At 47.5% G+C, this 24,153-nt stretch overlaps 1 protein-coding gene across 7 annotated transcripts in view; it reads left to right on the top strand.

Moving 5' to 3' along the window:
- Positions 1–24,153, top strand: part of LZTR1 (leucine zipper like transcription regulator 1) — a 263,713-nt gene that overhangs the window by 219,674 nt on the left and 19,886 nt on the right. For 5 of the 7 annotated variants that reach the window (XM_034767752.1, XM_034767754.1, XM_034767753.1 and 2 more), the window contains 3 exons: positions 9,675–9,801; positions 13,675–13,824; positions 23,506–23,611. In XM_034767752.1, coding sequence (XP_034623643.1) covers positions 9,675–9,801; positions 13,675–13,824; positions 23,506–23,611 — 383 coding nt within the window. The other 2 variants (XR_004645414.1, XM_034767757.1) reach the window with 2 other exon arrangements.

Raw genomic sequence — 24,153 nt, 5'->3', positions numbered from 1 at the left:
GTAACAGGATAGCCTGTGTCCATAATCAGGGCATGGGCAGTAAAGTCCAGTGGTTAGAGCTTTAGGTGGTCAAGCCTGAGGGAGCTGAGTTGGTAGCTGGGGTCTGGAGCCTAGGGTCAATCTGGAGTCAGGCTGGAGTCAATAGCCAGGAGCTGTACCCAAGGGTTAAGCTGGAGTCGATAGCTAGGAACCAGGAATGAGGCAAGGAAGCAGGAATGATTAGGGGTCTGTCTCAGCAGCAGTTCAGGGATCTGGCTTGGTGCACATACAACTTCCTGGTACTTCCTTCAGGCTTAAATAGTAGGCCTGGGACAATCAGAGATATGAGGTGGGGCTGCCAATCATCACTACTGTGGGTGGCACTCCCCACAGTGACTGGTCTCCTGGGATTCATGTTTATTGCCTCGGGCACTGTCAAGGCTGGCTTCTGGCAGTGTGGAAGGGCCACCTGCTTGGCCTCCAGCAGATGTAATTTCAAGTCCCATGAATCCTCACATTGCCTCTCTTTAGGTGTGCCCTGTGGCATTGTCATGCCAGGCTTTTGTGGATGACATTTGTGAGTCTTTTACAAGTTCAGGGGCATGAATGTTACCAGCAGGCTCCCAGTACTGCTCTTTGGGGCCATAGCCTTCCCAGTCTATGAGGTACCACAATAATCTGGAGCCCAGTATAGCTCAGTCCTCAGACTCCTTGTGGCCCTGAACTGGAACTAGTAGGGTGATGGCTGTATTCAGTCAGAGAAGAGATTTTCTGTGGATGCTTTCAAGAGGGAAATATGGAAGACTTGGTACAATTTGAGGGATTTGGGTAAGCAGAGTTTGAAAGCAACAGTTGATTTTCTGATATATATAGGGCCCAAGCAATTGGAGATCTAGCTTGAGAGATGGCCTACCCATGTTAAAATTCTTAGCAGATAACCAGATCTTCTGGCCTACATAAAAGACTGTCTCCGGCAGTCTTCATACCATTTGTAGCCTTCTTAATGTCCTCAACATGCCTCCTTAGTTCTGGAATGTAGTGGATCCTTAAACTAAGTTGGTAGCTGACAGGTTTGGGGAGGCTGCTGGTAGTTAACATAGTTAACAAAAAAAGAGCTTCCCTCAATCTGCTGGCAATGCTCCTACTAATGCAGCCCAATATGCCGTTAGCCTTCTTGGCAACAAGGGCACACTTGTTCTCATCCTTCTCATCCACTGTAATCCCCAGGTCCTTTTCTGCAGAATGGCCGCTTAGCCAGTCAGTCCCCAGCCTGTAGCAGTGCATGGGATTCTTCTGTCCTAAGTGCAGGACTCTGCACTTGTCCTTGTTGAACCTCATCAGATTTCTTTTGGCCCAATACTCCAATTTTTCTAGGTCCCTCTGGGCCCTATCCGTACCGTCCAGCATATCTATCTCTCCCCCCAGCTTAGTGTCATCCACGAACTTGCTGAGGATGCAGTCCATCCCCTTCAGGCAGTGACTCCACTCTTCAAATGTGGCTTTAATCACAAGCAATTCCTTATAGAGGATTTTGTACTTCTTTTTCTGTGTGTTGGAACTTCTGTGAGTGTTATGTGCAGCAGGTGCTGGGGCCCATGCGTCTGAGAGAGCGTGGCCTATCTGGCCACATTAGATGCATCGGCTTCCACTAAGAACTTTTGAGCTGAATCAGGATTCACTGAAATAGGAGCAGTGGTGAAGCTGATTTTGAGCTGTTTGAAGGCCTTGTGAGCCTCAGATGACCAAACAAATTTGGCAGTTTTCCAAAGGAGGGATGTCAAGTGGGCTGTTCACTGTGAGAACCCTGGGATAAAGTGGTGATAGAAATTGGTGAAATGGAGGAAACACTGCACTTCCCAAGTACTCCAACGTGTCTCCCAGTTGTAAACAGCTTCCATCTTATTTGGATTCATGCAGAGCACATGTACCCCAGAAGCTCTGCGGAGGATTGGTTGAAGGTTCACTTTTCCAGTTTTGTATATAGACTATGTTGCTGCTACCTCTCCTAGCCAGTCCTGATGTGGTGTTTGTGCTGCCCTGGATTCTCCAAAAAGACAAATATCATCTAAATAGACAGCTTATTGATCCAGAATGTCCCTAAATATATCATTGATGAAGTGTTGCGAGATCACAGGGACATTACCAAATGTTCAGTCCGAAGAGCATTACCAGTTATTCAAAGTATCTGTAACAAGTTCACAAAGCAGCCTTCCATTTATCCCCGGCCTAGATGTGTATTAGATTGTAAGTCCACCAGAGGTCTTGTTTGGTGAATATCCATGAGTATCTTACACAGTCCAGCAATTCAGGGATTAAGGACGGGGGGTACCGGTTCCAAATTGTCACTTGGCAAAGCCTGGTAGTCTATAAAGAGGTGCAGAGTCCTGTTTTCTTCTTTGCGAAGAAGGCTGGCATCCCTGCGGGAAATGTTGAGCAGCAAATAAACCCTTGGGCCAGGTTTTATTGAATATATGCAAGGAGAGCTACTGGTTCTGGTTCAGACATTGTGTAAAGATGGCCATAGGGAACCTTCACCCCAGATTGTAGGAAGTCATAGTCTCAGTGCAGAGGCAAAATGTCCACATTCTTTTTTTGAAGATGTCTGCATAATCCTGGTATTTATCAGGAATGTGGGGGGTTGGACCCAGGAGTGGATTGGTTTGGCCATTTGCTGTGAGCCCCAGCACACATGGAAGTGCACTCATCATTGCCTGGAATGGACCCCTGGACATGCAGCTGTTACTATGGAGGCAGGCCTGCTGACATGCTCAATGCTGAAATGCAGGGAATGGATCACACTGAACTGCAGGATTATGTGAGGTTCCTGAATTACTGCTTCGATGGACACTGTCTTCTGGGTTACCAGCCACAATGACAAGAATGTCCCATTGCTGGTTTCCAAAATGTCTGGTATGGAATTCTGCCAGATGGGGATTTGCAGAACTTGGGCTGTCTTGGAATTTGTGAAATTGGCAGCAGCCCTGGAAACAGTGAGTGTCCACAGCAATGGCAGCTGTCAAGTTTTGCCACGGAGGCACAGCTAACTTGGAACCTGAAGATGCAGCAAATATCTGGGTTGGCCTGTCAAGACTTGAAGGGGGGGTGTCAGCCCTGAATGTATTTTTGTGGTTGTGCCCACGCCAAGTCCCACTGTGAAGTCCAAGTTTGGTCGTCTCCTGATCCCTTCCTGGCTGGGGTCTGTGATGGGCATGAAGCGAGTATATGTCCTGACTTGCTGCAGTAGAAGTGCAGGCTCAATTGTGCCAACGTTGCTCCTTCTCCTTGGTGGTCAAACGTCGGCAGTCCACGTTGACCTGCATGTGTTCGGGGGATGAGCTCAAGGGTGTTAGTGCAGGGTGTGTGCAAGGTGGCTGGATAGAACCCCTCTTTTCCTCTCTCCGCTTCTGTAGCCCATTGTCAATGTAGATGGCTAGATCAGTGAAAGTATCCAGGCCCATGGTGGCTTCCACACATTCTGAACCTCTTCACTGAGTCCTCACTGAGTCTGGTAGATCTGGGCTGCTTCATTCCACTTGATGACATCCACAAGCCATCAGAAATGTGCAGCCTATGAGGCAGCTGGCCCTTGTCCCTGCGAGAGGTTCTTCAAGGCAGCTTCAGCGATCACGTGCAGCAAGGGTAATAAAAAATCATCGACAAGGCTCAGTGCCAGACTGTTCTACTGGAGCAGGGGGGAGTCCCAAACCAGTGCCTCACCGGTCAGAAACTAATTACCAATCACGCCTTGGCCTGACCAAGGCGGTAGGACTGGGGGCGGAGCAGAAACAATGAGGACACTGGTTAAGGAAATCTCTGAATTTTCCGGATTCTCCATCAAACCACAGGTCCTGGCTTGGATAGTGGGGCTATCACTCACACCAGGTGTGATGCATCTCCTTATGCATGGGTTGCTTGTGGAGAGTTTTCTGCAAAAAGTTGCAGCACCTGGGACCACAGAGCTGAAATCTCTGCTTGTAGGTGGGCAACCTGTGCCTGCAGATCAGGTGCCCCTATGGAACAATGGAATGCCCAGTCCCTCCAACACCTGCTGGAGTGTTGGCCATGGAGTGTCGGAAGTGTTTGTGCAAGCTGTCAGAAACCAGGGCATGGGCATTCAGGTCCAGTAGTTAGAGCCATAGGCAGTTGGACTGAGTGGTCAAGCCAGAGTGTGTACCCAGGGCCTAGAGCCAAGGATCATGTCAAGTTCCATAACTGGGAACCAGAACATAGGGTCAAGCTAGAGTCAATAGCCTACTGAGCTGAAGCTGAAGGTTTAGCTGGCATCAATAGGCAGGAACCGGAACCAAGGGTTAAGCCAGAGTCAGTAGCCAGGAACCAGAGCTGAGGGTCAGGCCTTAGTCAATAGCCAAGGGCTGTAGCCAAAGTTTAAGCCAGAGTCAATAGCCAGGAACTGGGAAGGAGGCAAGGGAGCAGGAACCAGGAGCCAAGCAAGTAACCAGGGACCAGGAACAAGGCAGGGTCTGTCTCAACAGCATGTCAGGGATCTACCTTGTTGCTCAGATAACTTCCTGGTACTCCTGTCTTGTTTAACCAGTTGGTCTGAGTCAATCAGAGGTTGCAGGCAGGGCTGCCAATAATTTCTACTGTGGGCAGCACTTCCTACAGTGACCGGTCTCCCAGAAAGTACCGGGGTGTAGCTAGAAATATAAAAAGCAGGCCCGGCAGCACAGCTGGGGCAGAGCCTGCGGAGGAAAAGGATGCTCCGCCTGTTCTGTAGTGTCCCAGAGGGGAACTGGCTGGCTGGTCCTGGTCCCCAGATGCCGACGAGGATTGGCCCGGAGTGCCTGTACCCTGAGGAGCCCGAAGAGGCCTGGAGGCCACAGGTACCAAACCTCGGGGAGGCAGAAAGTGGCCCAGGGGCAGCCACAGAGCAGCCAGCTGCAGAGCCAGGTGTGGCTCAGTCAGCGTGTTGCAGCTGGATTCCCGCTGACACAGGGGCAGCCAATCCTTCCCCTGCCAGGGCCCTGGGCTGGGACGCAGAGGAATAGGGTGAGCCCATGTCCCCCTGCCACCCCACCCTTGGATGGATAGCTCCCTACACTGTGCAGGGAAGCTCTAGCCCTGAAGAAGGAGCCTCCCTTACCAGCTCGCTTATAGACTGTTTGCTTTGATGGCTAACTGAGCTCCGCCCAGGCTAAAGCCAGCCCTGATAGACTGTTCATTGCTGGCTGCCTGAGCCTCCTCAAGCCCCCAGCTCAGTTATAGACTCTATTTAAGGGCTGACATCTTGAGCTGCCCAAACCCAAGCTAAAGCTTGACTGTGACTATTGATCACCCAGCCCTACTGTGGGCTCTTGGCTGTCCTGTAGATTTGGGTCCTGGCCAGACAGGACCGGACTGAGTGGCCTCCCTCTGAGCAGGAGAACGAGGGCCCATTACAACCTGAGATAGGGCCTATCGGTCGCAGGTCCCAGGTGAAGCTGCTGGAGTCCTTGGGGAGGAAAAGCAGTGGGTGACCTGTCAGGCCCAAGAGGGGCAGAAATTCAGTTGGCAGGATATTTTATTTTAATTGGACTTTTGTTACCCTGGAAGGGGACTGAACTTTAAGTGTGACCTGGCTGGAGGACTGAGTGACCCAGAAGACCAGTTTAGAAACCAATTGGCCAACAAAATGGGAGATGTTCAAGGTGAAATCCTTGCAGTGCTGAATCCTGGCATGAGGGGATGCTCTGGCAGTGAGTGCACCACATAACTATTTGGAACCAATGGTGGGATTCCCAAGATCCTCTTCCCCTCCCATTAAGGAGGGTTGATTGAGCAGCAAGGCAGAGCTTCTGTATCACCAGGCCTTGTCGTGAGGGGACCCCTGTCTCACAACCAGAATGGAAGGTGGTGTGCACCTGAAGTCTTGCTGGCCGACAACAATATCAGGAGCAACAGAGACAAATTCAGAATCTTCTGTTCTAGTGCCTGGAAACCCAGCAAAAAGAGCAGGACGCACATTTCCCTGTACAACAACACTAGCCAGAGGTCCAGTAACAGCAGCACGAATGGTTCTTACAACAGCTAGAGAAATGGGCTACCAGGAGTCAATCTAGCATAGGGGTGGGTTCTATGGGCAGACTGTTCCATATATTGGAAAAACTGGAGCTTCAGGGTGACTAGAAGCCTTCCTCTGCACATTTGAATGGGTGGCTAGTTCAGCTGATTGGGAAGAGTCATCCCAGGAGGATAGGATGGCCCCATTTTTGACTGGAGAGGCAGTTGCATATAAGGCCCTGATTGATGAACAGGCTGGCTTGTATGTGGAGATCAAGGAAGCTATCCTGGTCAGGCTGGGTTTCACCCCACAAGCATATAGACATCAGTTTTTGGATGGAGCCCATCTGTGAGTTGTGGCTCAGTGGTTTTGGAACCTTAAAGCATCCCTGTTTCCTGCTAGGGGAAAGTCATGACATAGTTGCAGGACTGCAACTTTTTTGGGTCCTGGGTGAACATAGATGTGGTCCCTTACATAAGTGATCCCTTCCCAGGAGTCATGTGGTTGCTTATTGATGATAGCTTGTTTGTCAGGTGGAATTCCTGAGGCAGAGGTAGCGCATATCAGTGTGAGTATATCCTGGTGAAGAGCTGTGTGGATAGGACCAAGTCGTTCCGTAAGTCGATGCAATTGTTCGTCGCAGTGGCTGACAGGATAAAAGGTCGCCCGGTATCCACTCAAAGAATTTCTTCTTGGATCACTGCCTGCATTCGCTTCTCCTATGACCAAGTGAAGATGCCACCCCTGGCAATCGTCACCATCCACTCTTTGGCAGTCTTTCTGGCCCATGTGCCTATCCAGGGCATCTGTAGAGCGGCCACATGGTCATCTGTCCACACTTTTATGTCCCACTACGTGCTGACCCAGCAGGCCTGGGACAATGCTGGCTTCGGTAGGGCAGTACTGCAAGCCACTAAGCTGTGAACTCCAAGCCCACCTCCATTGATACTGCTTGTGAGTCACCTAAAATGGAATCGACATGAGCAAGCACTCGAAGAAGAAAAACCGGTTACCTACCTTTCATAACTGTTGTTCTTCGAGATGTGTTGCGCATGTCCATTCCATTTCCCGCCCTCTCGTCCCTCTGTTGGAGTTGCTGGCAAGAAGGAACTGAGAGGGCACCGGGACGGCGGCACCTGATATACCGCCGCATGGGGGTGCCACTCCAGGGGGCACCACAGCTGGCCCTATGCATACCGCTAAGGCAGAAATCTCCAACAACTGTGCACATGGGTGCATGCACACCTTGAATGGAATTGACATGAGCAACACATCTCGAAGAACAACAGTTACGAAAGGAGGTGACAGTTTTTTCTCCGAGGTCATCTGAATGACCTAGGCCTGCAAGGCATAATTGTCAGCCTGAAGTCAGGCAGACCCACTTGGGAGTGCCCAGTGCTTCCAGAGGTTTAGCCAGCTCCATTTTACTGGTACCAAGCCCACTCCTGTGGCTTAAGTGGTCCATGCAAACTGACGTGGGGAGTCTGACCTAGCGGTCAGACCAGGAGTTGGGAGCCAGGCTGGGTCAGATACCAGGAGATTAGATTCTGAGATATGCCAGAGGGCAGATCGAGAGTCAGGTGTAAAGAGGCAGGCAGGGTCAGGTTACCAGGAGATCAGAGTCAGGTAGTAGGAGCAGGTAGTGCAAGGGAAACAGTCCTGAGCAGGGGTGACCCAGTTTCACGGACAACTTCTTGTTCCTGTGCTTGGTTTTAAATACAATCAGGGACATTCAGGACCCCAGAATTCAACCTAGCAGATTCCAGGATTGGAGTCCTCTGCTCTGTCGGAATTTAACTTCTAGTTCTGGTGCCTGTTAGCAGACACTGGGTGGCAGAGGGTAGTGGATCAGTGTTCTCATTGCACACACCATGAGTACCTGGTTCATACCAGGGAAACTGATGATCCAACCACCGAATAATATTATCCTTTTTAGGGACACATCTAGATCACTTTCCAACCAACATTCCTGATGCAATTCTTCCCCCCAATGTTTGAGCCACGGTGGAAAGTGTCCAAGGTCAAGCTATCTCCTCTGAGGATCTCTGGGTGGATCTCAGGTTATATCTTACTTGCTATCAATTATCTCACTTTCCTTCCCCCACACAGGATGAGCACAAGCAATGTCTATAACATTGCTTGAGGAAGTGTCTTTGGTTAACATTCGTAAAACAGCTACGTGGACTTCCAGCCATATGGTCGCGAGTCATTATGCTTTAGTAGAAGATTGCTATGGGGCATGCTATAGGGCAACGGTCCTTCATGCAACTCTGCCACCTGCATCCTTGCACTCTCTTCTTTCTTGAGTACTAGTTGTCAGTCACCCACAATGGAATACACATAGGGACCAGCACTTGAAGAAGAAGAAGAAGTTATTTACCTTACAGGTTATTTGAGATTTGTGGTCCCTATCATACATACTACCCACTCTCCTTCCCCTCTGCTTCGGACCTTGATTAGATTCATGGTAGAGAAGGAACAGGAGAGGTGGTTGGTGTACTCCATCTTTTATCTCCTTGGGTGGAGGCCCAAGGAAATTAAGGGTGGCAGGGCAGATCTTGCAGTGAGAGAGAGAGGCAAAAGAGACAAAGGTGGAGAGAGGGAGTGAATCAACAACTATATCAATGGAAGAAAGGATGAGAAGGCTGAGAACAGATAAGAAGTCACTGATGTTGTAGGACGAAGTTGCGGAAGGACCAGTGACAGGGCATGAGGGAGTTGGGGGGCAATGGGTGATGCTGAAAGGGAGGGAACTCAGCAACAGAGATCAAAGAAAGCAATGCTTGGTGAGACCAAATTCTATGAGTGTTCCTTTTGGTGAATGGGAGAGTTGACTGAGGGCTGCAGAATGAATGAAGAGGGGAGGAAAAGAAAGTGTGCAGCTAAGGGGTTGGATGGGTTGTTACCATGGAAGGTGAAGTCTCTGATGCTGAATGTGGGAGATTGTGAGGAGAGGAAGAGAGAGTGAGGAGTTGAGATCAGAGAGGAAGGCTGATGGGGAGGAGCTGGATAGATGGTAGGTGACAGCAATATTGAGGGGGAGAGGAGAGAAGTCAGATGCAGTGCTGTTCAAAAGAAGAGAGGAGGGGGAAGGGAGGAGGGAGGTATTGGAAACAGCAGCAAGGGGACAGGAGAAGGCCCGTACCCCACCACAGTCTGATTCAGGGCGGGGGTGTGAGAGAAGGAGAGGCCTCTATAAGAGATGGCAGCTGCAGAGGGATCCAGATCTCTTGAAGAGCCAGGAGCTGGAGGGAGCAAGATAGGAAGAGGTCACGGGTGGCTGAGATCTTTGAAGATATGTCATGGCGTTCCAGAGACAGCAAGAGAAGTGGAGGGGGAATGGGTATGAGGTTAGCAGTGTTGGCACAAGAGGGGCTGCGAGTGGGTGAGGAGGTGGACTGAGGCAAATGTACCTGAGGTGAGGAAAAGGATGCAGGTGTAGAACCTCACCAAGGGCATCAGCCTTACATACAGAACAAATTTCCAGGGATCATGGCCTGGCCTTATCCATGGCATACAAGAAGGGGCCTCCTATAGCTCTGAGAATGTGATGAAGTGCCTGCCTACTAACAACTCCCTTGATCCCATGGGAAAACCTGTATGTAGATGTGGCGCAACCGTGTATTAACTTTATAACAGCTGATCACCTGGAAATGTCTTCTTTTTAATCATTTCACCGTGTTGCCTCTGTCAGGAACATCTTTGATTCAGGATATGAAGGCTTATCTAGAAGGAGCTGGGATCGAGTTTTGTGATATCATCCTCCTGTTAGATGGCCACCCAAGACCAGCACATAAGGCAATTCTGGCAGCCCGCTCCAGGTGTGTGCACTCTGATCAACCATTTACCGAAACTTAGAAACTTTTTTAAAGAGTCGTAATTTACTAGAGCAGTAACAAATGTCATGTGTAGACATGATTTATTAGTACCACAGACTGCTTCTTGGATCAGCTTGTTTTGAAGCACACAAGAGAATAGGCTTCTGTTCACTGAGATCTGAGTAACACATAGGATTTTTCCCCCTATAAATTAAACATAATAGAGCCATTAAGCAACAGTGACTAAAATGTGAATGAATTTGCCATCCCAGCAGGGAAATGTTAGGAAATCAAAACCTTAGTTGAATAACAAAAGGTCTATATCCTACCACAATTTCAAAAAGAAGCAAATAATCACACATAAAACTACGGTCATTAACTGGAAAGGAACAAGTGTTCATGAAGAACAAAAAGGATGTTCTAAAAAATGGAAATGCAGCTCAAGTGATGCTAATAGAATGAAGCATAAACTTTGGTATGTAAGCTATGAGGTAGAGATTTAAGAATCAATTGAACAAAAAACATCAATACATTAGGGGGTAGATTAGTCTCGCTGAGTTCCCACTTGGTTGCAGGTGTAAATAATTTACCCTTTAAGGGTGTATCATACGTCTCCTCCCTGGCACGGCCAACCAGGTCCCTTGGCTAGTGCATGTAGTTACTGGGCTCAATACAGTGTAAAAGGGCAAGATTCTATGGCCAGTAACTTGTGGATGACTAAAGTATGTCTTCCAGAAAATATGTCCAATCTTGATTTAAAGAGATGGAGAAGCCACCGCCTACCTTGATAGTTTGTTCCAATGGCTAATCACCTTCACTGTGTGTATTATTTCTAATTTGCACTTGGCTTTAACTTTCAGCCACAGGTTCTTATTCTGACTTCCTCATTAAAGAGCCCTTTGGTACCTGCGAAGAAAATACAAGGGACATGGTAATCAAATCACCTTTCAATCTTCAAACCCAGTGGTTAGGGCACTTGTGTGGGATGTGGGAGACCTGGGTTCAAAACACTGCTCCTCATCAAGCACAGTGGGGATTTGAACCTGAGTTTCCCAAATTGTGGATGAGTTCTTTAGCCATGGGACTGTTGGTAAAAGGGAAGGTGCCATCACCTTCTGCTTCTCAGTTTTTGTTGAGAAAGGGTTGACCCGGCGTAGGTGACTGACTCCAGAGGCTCATGGCTGTGACCCCCAGCTAGAGGGAAGCACCTCCCTCAGACCAAAGTTAGGCACCCTTTAAGAGGAGGCTACATCCCTCTCCTCAGCATTTCCTATTGACTGGCTTAGGCAACTCCCCACTCAGCATGCTAGCTTTTGAGAATCTCTTTTTGAGGCATCTAACTCTCCTCAGTTCAGGGTTTGATAGGGTGACAGCTTCATCCTCACTGATCAGCATGGTTTACAGACGGCCTGGGACAGATGAAGCAGGAGAGGAAGCTAGACAGGAAGACAGCTAGAATGCCAGTGGCAGAAATCTCATGCCAAGCCTGATTGGTTGTGACATGAAGAATTTACAAGGGAGAAATTGTGAAGGGCTTTAATCAGGTATACAAGTTGAAGAGAATATAAGACTGAATGCCATTAGGAGTCTACAATAACCTGTGACAAGAACCTGCACTCAGCAGCTGTTATCCAGAAATTGTGACAGTGTCATTCAGATTCAGGCACCTGAAAAAATTGACACTGACATATTCAAAAAAGGAAGGGAGAGCTGGATCAATTGTCCAGAGTGAGGCGTGCAGCTGTTGGGGTGAAGAAAAACACTTTGCCACGTTAGTAGATGCAAGTTATGTTATATGGAGAGAAAGGGTAGAAAAGGTGGGAAAGCAGAGTAGGATCTAGCTCAGAGGTGGGCAAACTATGGCCCATGGGCCACATCCGGCCCGCGGGACCCTCCTGCCCGGCCCCTGAGCTCCTGGCCCTGGAGACTAGCCCCAGCCACTCCCTTGCTGTTCCCCCGCAGCTTGCCCCGCCGCTGGCGCAATGCTCTGGGCGGCGGGGCTGCAAGCTCCTGGGGCAGCGCTGCTGCAGAGCCCGCCCTGACTCGGTGCTCTGTGCTGCACAGTGAGTGGCTGTAGTGCCGCCATCCATCCGTGCTCCAGGCAGCGCGGTAAGGGGGCAGGGAGCAAGAGGGGTTGGATAGAGGACAGGGGAGTTTGAGGTGGTGATCAGGGGGTGGGGGTGTGGATAGGGGTCGGGGCAGTCAGAGGGCGGGGAACGGTAGGTTGAATGGGGGCAGGGGTCTGGGGGGGCAGTCAGGAAGGAGGGGGGGTTGGATGGGGCAGTCAGGGGCAGGGGTTCCGGGGGCAGTCAGGGGACAGGGAAAAGGGGTGGTTGGATGGGGCAGGGGTCCGGGGGGGCAGTTAGGAAGAAGGGGGGGTTGGATGGGGTGGCGGGGGGCAGTCAGGGCGGGGGTTCTGGGGGGCAGTCAGGGGACAGGGAGCAGGGGGGGTGGATGTGGCAGGGGTACCGGGGGGCCATCAGGGAACGGGGGGGGTTGGATGGGACAGGAGTCCCGGGGGTGGGCCGTCAGGGGGCGAGAAACAGGGGGGGGGGGTAGATAAGGGGTGGGGGCCGGGCCATGCCCCCTTCCCCTAACCGGCCCTCCATACAATTTCCCAAACCCGGTGCAGCCCTCAGGCCAAAAAGTTTGCCCGCCCTGATCTAGCTTATAGCTATCTATTAATGATGCAACGAGGTTAGTAGATGAGCGCAATCTAATACCATCACAGGCAAACCTACTACTGCCTATAACCATGAAAATGGGTTCCTTCCATTCAGTGTCCAATAATAATTAGAACTAATTGGAAAATGGAGGGGGTCAACAGAAAATTTTGACTTTTTGTAGGAAAAATCCTTGATTTTTTTTGTTTAATTTTTTGGCAATACTTTCTGCAAAAATTTTCATTTAGGTAAAATCCAATTTTTCATTAAAAAAAGTTTTGATGGAAAATTTTCAGCCAGCCCTAATAATCCTTAGTATTTACATACTTTAGTACTTTACAAACAGTATCTAACAAACCATCACAATATCCTTGTACAGTAGGCAGGTAACCATTTATATTAGTATCTAGCCCCTAAGAAACCAGGAGACCTATAATGTTTGATGTTTACCAGCACTTCATATGCAAAGTAGGTAAATGAATTATTACAGTGTATTATACCCTAATTTTTATATTTTTGAAAATTAATTGCCATAAAGAAAATCCACATGGCATTGTTTCCTATATAGCATCCTATAGCATTGTTGGGATTGTGATGCTTGGTTGCCTCACACACGGATTTATCTGAAACATGACAATACAACATTTGAGAGACAAGGTGGTTGAATGTGACGGGATCTCTGGGGTACAACCTGGAACTGTGGATTCCCCCTTAGCTTTCCAAACTGGGCTGTCTCTCACAATGCTTTGCTAGTGATAAGCAGTAAACCCCTCCAGGTGCGGTGATCGCTCAGCCACCAGCATGCAGAGATACACTCAGCTAAATTGTTCGAATGTTCTCTAAGCCACTCATGAACTATATAGAGGAAAACACTAGCAAATCCCCTTTGGGAAGAGACCTGAAGAAGAGCTCTGTGTAGCTCGAAAGCTTGTCTCTTTCACCAGCAGAAACTGGTCCAATAAAAGATATTACCTCACCCACCTTGTCTCTCTAATATCCTGGGACCAACATGATTACAACACTACTGCATACTATATTTGAGGAGGCATTTAGAGACAGTTTTTCCCTCCACATAGTAGCTAGGAAGTAACTTGTGTGAAAGCTTCAATGCTTTGTAGCCCCCTTTGAACAGTACTGAGTGAAACCATCTGCAGAACCTTTCTTGTGGTTATGTAAAATCCCCGTGTTACATTGGTCACCTTTCCTTTTCCAGTTACTTTGAAGCCATGTTCCGTTCCTTCATGCCAGAAGATGGACAAGTAAATATTTCTATAGGTGAAATGGTTCCCAGTAAACAAGCATTTGAGTCTATGCTGCGATACATTTACTATGGTGAAGTGAACATGCCTCCTGAAGATTCCCTGTATCCTTAAATCTACTGAAGTCTAAGGTCTGTAGATGCAATTGAAACAGGCCCTTCTACAGGACCATGAAACAGTTCAGCTGAGTTAAACTATAACTAGTGTTATGATTTTGTCATGAAATTTTTAAATACATTTCATGGCAGAGGTGCTGGAAAACAACAATATGTCACAGAAAGAGGTTAGTGGGAGGTGGAGAGTGAGCCCACCCCACACTCACCCCACAATGGCAACTCCTGTCCTGTGGGACTGGGCCCAGCTGCCCACTCTAAGTAGGGGTCACAATGTTGCATAGGTTTGAAGCATCCATGCTGCTATATATGGAGATGGTGGGGCAGATGGAGTGATGTTGTGATCCCATGCACAAGTTTGCAACACCACTTGGTTTGAGCACATTTCATTTGGTTTGGATGGCATTTGATGGACTTAATTCAAATTCATGCTTTCTGTGACCATCATGACAAAATCATAGCCTTAATTATAACTAGCCAGGGACTTGAACCTGGCTTTCCCATGTGAGTGTCAAGACCACTGATCTATGCAGTCATTTTCTCTTTTTTCCTGACCTAATGAATATTTAATTATACAAAGTGGAACAGCTCCAACAGGACAGCTTGAGAAATACCTACCCCAAAATATCCAATAGCCTGGCACTTAAGGTATTCATCTGTGGTGTGGGAGACTGGGGTTCAAGTCCCTAATCCAGAGGAGGGTTTGAATCTGGGTCTCTTCCAGTCCAGGTGAGTGTGCTAACCACTGGGCTATGTGCTGTAATGGGGAAAGGCTCTGTCTTGGGTTGTTTGTGTGAAAGGACTGGCGTGTCTTAGGCAGCTAGGGTAAGATGCACAAAAACACTGAGGTACTTAACTGTCGCCTAGACATCACTGACTTTCACAAAATCACTGCTCAGCTGCCACTGAACCATGTAGACACCTAAATCCCTAAAGGCACCTACATTTCTGCTGGTGGGCATGCCCAAAGCTGACTAAATCCTGACACTGTCCTCTTAGCTAACAAGACATTCAGAGCCTAAGCTGCTTCTTTGAGTAGATGCAGCCCTGTATTCCACTTAGGTGTGTGCGTGCCTAGGGCCCTGGAGTTGGAGAACTTTGCTTAGCAATATCTGTAAAGGGGCAGCGCTCACACCTCCTTGCCATAGCCTCTGGCTATATGAGGCGGCACCACCCTGACCCCTTTCATTTCCTTCTTACTGCCTGTGGCTGGAGTCAGAGCTCTGTGTGGTTCTTAACCATGCAATCTCTCACTATCTCTCACTATCTTTTTCTAGTGTTTGTTCTAGTCGCATATAGTTAGTACTTAGTGTTAGTTAAATGTAGTGTTAATTACATTTAGTTAAGTATTTCCCTGGTGATGCCTTCACCATGGTTTAAACATTGTTATGTGGGGGGGAGCGATCCCCAACAACAATCCCCACACACTGCTTGCTATGACGGCTATGTCACAGAGCAGCGTGCAATTTCTAGGTCGTTCATGAAAGGGACTCAGCTGGCTAGGGACCTTCGCCTAAAGCAGCACCTGCTTGAACAGGCCATGTGGCCTGCTTCAGCACTGAGGACCTCATCAGATTGGAGGTCACCCTCAGGTTCTGAGAGTGCTGCCATTTCATGCTCTGGAGCCAGCGCCTCTCCATAGGGATGGAGGAGTTGTTCCCCATCAAATGCACCAAGGAAAAGGTCACATAAGACCAAACAAGACCACTCCAGGTCTCATGAAAACTCTTCTGCATCCTCCAGAAAGAGTGTGGACCAGCATTGTGTTAATGCCAGCATACGAGAGGGTGTGGGTGCCTCTAACCACTTCCTGATACTGCGCAGAGGGGTCAGAGACCCTCTACCATCGACTCTGATTCTTGAATCCAGTACCGACGAGAGTGATGTTGACACCAGTTGTTTCCATGTTGGCGGCATATCAGGCAGCAACAGACCTCCCTTGCCTTTCCATCCTGACCCCTCCATTGATCCAGGATTTTGCCAAGGCTGTGTCATTTATAGCCCCATTGCATGGACAGGCCGCTGAACCTTTTGGTCCACTGACACCATACTCCGATGTTCCCCTTCCACAGTCTGTGGAAGCAGGGCTGGTTTGGGCTCGGTGCAAGAGACACTGGGACTGGGAAACTCCTTGGCACCATTGCATTCACACCGCTGATGTTACTGTGGCAGCTCTCACTGCCCTCCACTTTGGAACCATCAGCTACTTCAGTGCCACCACTGACTTTGGGGTCAACACCGCTCCCCACATCGGGAACAATTTGGCAGTGCTTGGCTCTTCCTCACCTTCAATATATGAGGATTTCAAGGCCTAACAGGACATTTGGCAGTGCATGGCTGCTTTCCTGGGCATTCAGGCAGAGTTCCTGCAGGAGAACGCCATTATGTTGCTGGATATCCTGCAGTTGTCTGCTCCTGGGAGAGTGGCTCCTCTTACTAATGATGCACTCCTAGAGCCTGCAAAGGTTCTTTGGAGAATGCCAGCTTAAGTATCACGTACCACAAAGCACATGAAGAAACGCTGTTTTGTCCCGGTGCAGGGATTTGAGGGCTTTTATTTCCATCTGGACCCAAATTCCTGGTCATAACTGTGGTGAACGATAGAGGCTGGCAGGGCAGATTTAAGTCCACTGCTAAGAATGAGGACTCTAAAAGGATGGACTTTATGGGTAGGAAGATTTACATCTCCTCCTCTCTGCAAATGCGGATTGCAAACCAGCAGGCATTGTTGTCCAAATATGAATTTGTAAATTGGATGTCCATGTCTAAGTTTGCAGACCAGCTGTCTGAAACCTCCAGAGAGAAATTTTGGACATTCGTTACCAAAGGCTGCTTGATGGCCAAGACATCATTGCAGTCCATGCTGAACATCATGGACACTTCAGTTAGAGTTGTGGCCTCCACAAGACCATGACAAGGGCATCTTGGCTGCAGAAAATTTGGGCATTGCTCCTGACATGCAGCAGGCTATAGATGATCTGCCCTTCGATGGTTGGGTGCTTTTTTCAGACAAGATGGACGAGACTCAGTACTTCTTCAAGGATTCTAGGGCCACCCTACGTTCCTTGGGTTTGTATGCACTGGCAGTGCAAAGGTGCCACTATGGTCAGCAGCAACAGCAGCAATACTGTCCACAACACACTTATGAGCAGTCTCAGCTTTTCATGGCAGTTTGGATGAGGCTCTTGGGCCACATATCTGTTTGCACGCAGATGCAAGATTGCGCCTTTACCCCTTCAAATGTGGCTCAGGATGGTTTACCATCTGACTCTTCATTCCTTGGACAGATTGGTCCATCTCCCTCCACTGGTCCTGGACCCCTTGCAGTAGTGGATGCTTCCAGAAAGTATATGTCAGGGCATTCCCTTTGTCCAGCCCCTGCTAACCAGGTCTGTTCTCACTGACATCTCCCTGGTGGGCTGGGGAGCACAGCTGAGGTCACTGAAAATTCAGGGTCTGTGGTCAGAGCAGGAGGTGTCACTGCATATCAACATGCTGGAGCTTCAGGCCATCTATAATGCTTGTCCCGCCTTTCTGAACCACATCAGTGGAGCCATCATTTACATATTTACCAACGATACTGCTGTCATGCATTATGTGAACAGACAAGGGGAGCACAATCCAGGGTGGTCAGGTTATGGCAGTTCTGCATCGAGAAGACTATCACTCTAATAGCACTCCTCTACAGCCAAAATGCTTCTGAAATAAATGTAGTCAAACTTTACTAATTCTGGGTCACTGAAAACAAAAATGATGCTTAAAATTGTTGATTGGCTCTAGTTTTCAAGATATGCTATTGGGTCAGTATATACGACCCTTGACTTGGGAATGGCGGAGGATAAGTGAGTTATAAAGGGAAGGGATCTCAATTTAAACCAGAAATGACTAAAATGCATCTTTGACTGGATCTATTGATCTATGACTGGGTTTGGACAGTACTTGCTTTTTAGGCAAAACAATGAATGATGCAATCTGAAGCTGGTATTGCGTCATACATGATATGAATTGCATCATGTTATTCCTAGAAGTCATGGATGATGCAGTCATAATGAAGCTTATATCACTCTGCTGAACAAATTGCCCTATATCAGCTCTAGAAATCATACAGTGTCGTGCTCTCTTATTTGTCAGTGTTTGATTTTGCAAAGGGACACATTTCTGTTTAGCCAAAGTGAGCAGAGATGCCTCATACTTGTGTGAACAGTGCAGATAACTTCTGCTATGTTTGTGATGAAGTGACTTTTGCATCACAAAAGCGCAGTATAACCACTATGGTTAAGAAAGCCTATCACCTTTATTTTGGCTGCAAAATTGGAGATCAGGACAAGAGGTGGGCCCCACACATATACTGCAACACTTGTGCAACAAATCTTCGCCAGTGGTTGAACAGGAAAAGGAAATCTATGCCTTTTGCAGTGCCAATGATTTGGAGAGAGCCAACAGATCATACTAGCAATTGTTACTTCTGCATGGTGCCTCCAGTTGGGAAAGGTGTGTCAAAGAAGAAAAAGTGGACTGTGCATTATCCAAACATTCCATCAGCTATATGCCCCATACCCCACGGAGAAGAACTGCCGGTTCCTGATGCACCAGAATCATTCTCACTTGAGTCAGACGAGGAAGAGGAAGAGGAAGAGGATGAAACTTCTGGTCCTGAACCATCAATGTCACAGGACCCACATTTTCTCCCATCCTCCTCCTCTGAACCACACCTCATAACACAAGGTGAACTAAATGACCTTGTCAGGGATTTGGAACTACCCAAGAGTAAGGCAGAGCTGTTGGGCTCCAGACTACAGCAATGGAATCTCCTGGCAGGCGATGTTAGGGTTTCCATGTTCCGTGAGCGTCAAAAGGATCTTGTCCCATTCTTCTTCATGGAAGGTGATCTTGTAGCCTGCAACAACATCGATGGTGTGATGGCAGCCCTCAACATCGTTCACGATCCAGATGAGTGGAGACTGTTCATTGATTCATCTAAGACGAGTCTTAAAGCTGTTTTACTGCATAATGGCAATGTTTTGCCATCAATTCCAGTTGGTCATGCAGTCCATATGAAGGAAACCTATGACAACATGAAACAACTTTTGAGGTGCATAAACTATGACCAACATCAGTGGCAGCTTTGTGGCGATTTGAAGGTTGTTGCTCTCTTGCTTGGTCTGCAGACTGGATACACAAAGTACTGCTGTTTTCTCTGCGAATGGGATAGTCGTGCAAGAGATTCCCACTACATCAAGAAAGAGTGGCCACTCCGACAGTCATTGGAGCCCGGGAGGAAAAGTGTTCAGCATCCACCACTTGTTGAATCAAGGAAGATTTTGTTACCACCCTTACACATCAAGCTGGGTCTGATGAAGAACTTTGTCAAGGCCATTGACAAAACACAAGCAGCTTTCAAGTACCTCCGTGGAAAATTTCCAAGGTTAAGTGAAGCTAAGATAAAGGAAGGTGTCTTTGTTGGGCCTCAGATTCGTGAACTTCTTGGAGATGATGCATTTGACCATGCACTGCATGGCAAGGAAAAGACGGCATGGAAAGCCTTCTAGTTAGTGACAATAAATTTTCTCGGAAACAACAAGGCAGACAACTACAGGTTGTAGGTGGAAAACCTCCTCAAGGCATACAAAAGCCTTGGTTGCAACATGTCACTAAAGCTACATTTTTTGCACTCTCATCTAGATTTCTTTCCATCAAACTGCGGAGCAGTGAGCGACGAGCACGGCGAGCGATTTCACTAGGACATTGCAACAATGGAGAAACGCTATCAGGGCAAATGGAGCCCATCAATGCTTGCAGACTATTGCTGGACAGTGACAAGAGATGCTCCATTTAATGAATACAAGAGACAAGCCAAGAAGCACCGAGTAGACACTGAATAAGACTAAACTATGTACATAATAGTTTTTTGCCTTTTGTTTCATTATAAATTTTATTTATATAACCCTTTTGCTGATTTTTAAAGTGTTACATAAACAGGACAGGTGAAATATTATCATGTAAAGCAACCATAAACACATGAAAAGACCTAGATTTACAATTTATGATTCAAACTCTACTATCTACACAATATACATAGACATAAAATGTAAAAACTTAAATATCTTAGAAACAGTAGCCAATCAGTTGTTTTAATTGTCATATTTGAATTCAGCACATCAAAATACATAATAAATAGCACATTTTATCTCTGAAACAGACGACTTCTCAAAAATTGTAGACCAGTGTAGTCGATTGCGTGCCTGAGGCCCAGAATCATCTCGCAGACCATCTCAAAAGGAATTTTTCCCTGAGTCACGAGTGGTCCCTGAAGACAAACATCCTGCAGGTCATCTTTGCAGCTTGGGGCATTCCAACAACTGACCTGTTTACTACACGGGACAACAGGATATGCCATCTGTTCTGCTCTCAAGGAAAACTCTGTCCGGGCTCCCTGACTGACACTTTCCATCTCAGCTGGCATCAGCTCTTCTGTATGTGTTTCCCCAATTCCGATCATACCACAGGTCATCCTCAAACTGAAAGCGGATCAGGCCAAGCTCATCCTCCTTGTCCCAGCATGGCCAAAGCAGTGTCGATTCTCCAACCTTGCGCTGTCAATTCAGCCTCCTTTATCCCTTCATCTTCATCCTGACCTACTCACTCAGAATCATGGTCGTGCCTTGTATCTCACGCTCAGCTCCCTGCTGTGTGGCTGTTTTGTGGTTAAATGAGGATGAAATGTTGTTTGGCAGCCATTCTACAGGTTCTATTCAATAGAAAGCCCTGTACCAGAATCACCCGTTTGACAAAATGGAAGCATTTTTTGGTGTGGTCGTCGGCCCACAGAGTTCAACTGATGCTGGTCTCTATCCAGGACATCTTAGAGTACTTGCTGTGTCTTTGGCTGCCTGGCCTTGCCTTTAGCTCTTGAGGTTGCACCCAGTGTTTCATCCACCCATCCTTGGAAGATCAGTCTTTTCCAATGCCATGGCAGCAAGATTCTTTAAAGGCCTTCTTCATCTCCATCCTCCAGTGTCTAGGAGCCAGTTCCTCTGTGGGACCTAATACTATCCTCGTGGACTTGATGGGACCTCCATTTGAGCCTCTGGCATCTTAACCCTTTCTGCTTTTGTGTCAGAGAACTGCTTTCCTGGTTTCAATAACATCTGCAAGGGGAGTCTCTGAGTTGCGGGCTCTGATGGCAGAGCCTCCTTATACATGGTTCTCCAAGGACAAAGTGCTTTATGGCCATACCCAATATTTTTGTCTAAAGTGGTCTCCCAGTTTTATTTGAACCAGGTGGTATGTGTACCCATGTTTTTTCCTAAACTGCAGTGGACGAGAAGCTGGATATGAGTTGACAGTGTGCCCTTGTTGCCAAGAAGGCTAATGGCATTTTGGGCTATATAAGTAGGGGCATTGCCAGCAGATCAAGGGACGTGATCATTCCCCTCCATTCGACATTGGTGAGGCCTCATCTGGAGTACTGTGTCCAGTTTTGGGCCCCACACTACAAGAAGGATGTGGAAAAATTGGAAAAAGTCCAGTGGAGGGCAACAAAAATGATTAGGGGGCTAGAGCACATGACTTATGAGGAGAGGCTGAGGGAACTGGGATTGTTTAGTCTGCAGAAGAGAAGAATGAGGAGGGATTTGATAGCTGCTTTCAACTACCTGAAAGAGGGTTCCAAAGAGGATGGAGCTCGGCTGTTCTCAGTGGTGGCAGATGACAGAACAAGGAGTAATGGTCTCAAATTGCAGTGGGGGAAGTTTAGGTTTGATATTAGGAAAAAAATTTTCACTAGATGGATGGTGAAGCACTGGAATGGGTTACCTAGGGAGGTGGTGGAATCTCCTTCCGTAGACGTTTTTAAGGTCAGCCTTGAGGAAGCCCTGGCTGGGATGATTTAGTTCAGGATTGGTCCTGCTTTGAGCAGGGGGTTGGACTAGATGACCTCCTGAGGTCCCTTCCAACCCTGATATTCTATGATTCTTTGATTTTATGATTTAGTGTCATCTGCAAACTTGCTGAGGGTGCAATCCATGCCATCCTCCAGGTCATTAATGAAGATATTGTGCATCACCTAAGTGGAATACTCGGTTGCATGTATTTGAAGAAGAAGAAACAGTTACTTATTGTAACTTGTTCTTCTAGATGTGATATAGACATGAATTCCACGACCCACCCTCCACCTCCTCTGCATCAGAGTCTAGTCTCTGGATGTTTGTTGCAAAGGAATTGAGTGGGGTTCGGGCAGCACTGCCTCCGAAAGCCTGGAATGGGGCTATGGCCACGAGGCGTGAGCGCTGCCCCTCTGCAGGTACTGCTAGGGAAAATTCTCTTCCTCTGGTGCACTGGGCATGCACATGCCTAAGTGGAATACACACATCTGCATCACATCTTGAAGAATCACAGTTAGTAAGTAACCTTTTCTTACTCCCAAGCCACAGTGGAATTCTCAAAGTAGGCGTTCCCCTGCCCATCTCATTTGTGGAGGGCCTGATCTGGTTGATGCACTCAGAGCATGCTGAACCCACACAAATGGGTAAGCAAGTCAACACCTGATAGCCTGGTGTTTACAGCAAGCACCAGGAGTATAGGAAATGTGTGTTCGAGTTTCTGCTCCAAATCAGACAGAGCAGGGTTATGAAAACAGGTCTCCCACACCCCCAGGTGTGTGCAGTGGGCTACTGGAGACTGGACTTGATGGCCTCTTGAGATCCCTTCATTCCTATCATTTTAAAATGGGGTAGAGGAGTGTCTCTTCAATTCTTTGTGAGAAAGAGCTCACCTGGTTTGGGTTTAAGGCTAAGAATCCTGAGCAGAGATAGGCATATCCTTCCAGTCTGTCAATTAGATATGTAAATCCCTTTGTGAATCTGGGCCCTAAGCCCTCTGCATTTCACTCCTGGCAATCTCAGGCAGTTCCCTGCTCAGTTGCTGGGGAATCCAGTTCTGAGAATCCAGTTCAGAGGTGGTCAGGCTCCCCATACAATGCATGAGGAGCCTGACCACCTAACTCGGGCTGTGAATTCCACTTTGTGGCAAGGTGCCTAGGAGTTAAGTATTGCAATGCCAAGATCCCCTTTGGGAGCACAACTATGCAGGATTTACTCCCTGCTCACTATATTTTTGGTCCATTGCTGTCATTCACAATGGCTGACAGAGAGTATGCATGCCTCGGTATCTTGGACTGGTCCACTGACTAACCATCTTGCTGTACAACTCTAGGGGAAATACTTTATGCACATCTTTGGAGGGAGCTTGCACGGACAACCATAGAGTCATAGAAATGTAGGGCTGGAAGGGACTTGGAGAAGTCTTCAAATCCAGCTCCCTGCTCTGAGGCAGGACCAAGGAAACCTAGACCATCACTGACAGATGTTTGTCCAACATGTTCCTAAAAACCGCCAATGATGGGAATTCTACAACCTCTCTTGGAAGCCTATTGCAGAGGTGAACTACCCTTATAGTTAGAAAGTGTTTCCTAATATCTAATGTAAATCTCCCTTGCTGCAGATTAAGTCAATTACTTCTTGTTTTATCTGAGCAGCTGGCCCCTGGGGTCAGCCACACTGGCTGCTCCAGAAGTCACAGGATCCATGACTTCCGCAACCTCCGTGACAGACACGGAGCCCTAATTATTACCAACTTGGAACACAAATTTGTTCTCCTTGACTAGCTTTATAGCTACCTCTTTGCTGCCCCTTATTATTATGGTTTCTACAACAACAGACTTCAAGCATACTGCAAGCAGAACCTGGAAATGAATGTTACAGTGGAAAATGTGCTCCAGGTAATTATCACTGATTCATTTTAATTTGTCAAAGGTAGTCTTAAATACAGTAAATATTCAAGAAATTCAAAGGGTCCAGCAACACCAGCCAGAAGGGTCTGTGATTTATTCACATTCTCAGAGAAAAATAATTGGCTAAACTGCAGTTAAGATTGTAGGGATACTATAATTTTTGGGTGGAAAAGCGTTAGAATGCATTAACAGAATTTGTAAACAAGAATATGCAAAATTTGAAAGTATGGGGATGAGTTGTGTGATAAAACATTTGATGTTTCTAGGCCAACCTGTTATACAGATGTGACTGGGGAAAGTGTATTAAAATGTTTACAAAGTAATACCTGTGTTGTTCTTCAGAGGCTTCTGTGCATCCCTACTTGCAGGTCTGACATCCTCTGGCTTCAAGTTCATGGAACCTCTACTACAGTTGTATCCAGTGGGGCTGCATAAGCCCTCCTAGTGATGTTAGTGCTCAATGTCTGAATCTATATAAGGCAGTGCAGACCCCAGTGTCTTCATTTCCTTCTCCTCTGCTGTGCAAAGCA

This window comes from Trachemys scripta, chromosome 4 (genome assembly GCF_013100865.1).
Source record: "Trachemys scripta elegans isolate TJP31775 chromosome 4, CAS_Tse_1.0, whole genome shotgun sequence".
In the NCBI taxonomy this organism is placed as follows: domain Eukaryota; kingdom Metazoa; phylum Chordata; order Testudines; family Emydidae; genus Trachemys; species Trachemys scripta.
This window is presented reverse-complemented; position numbering and strand designations above follow the sequence as displayed.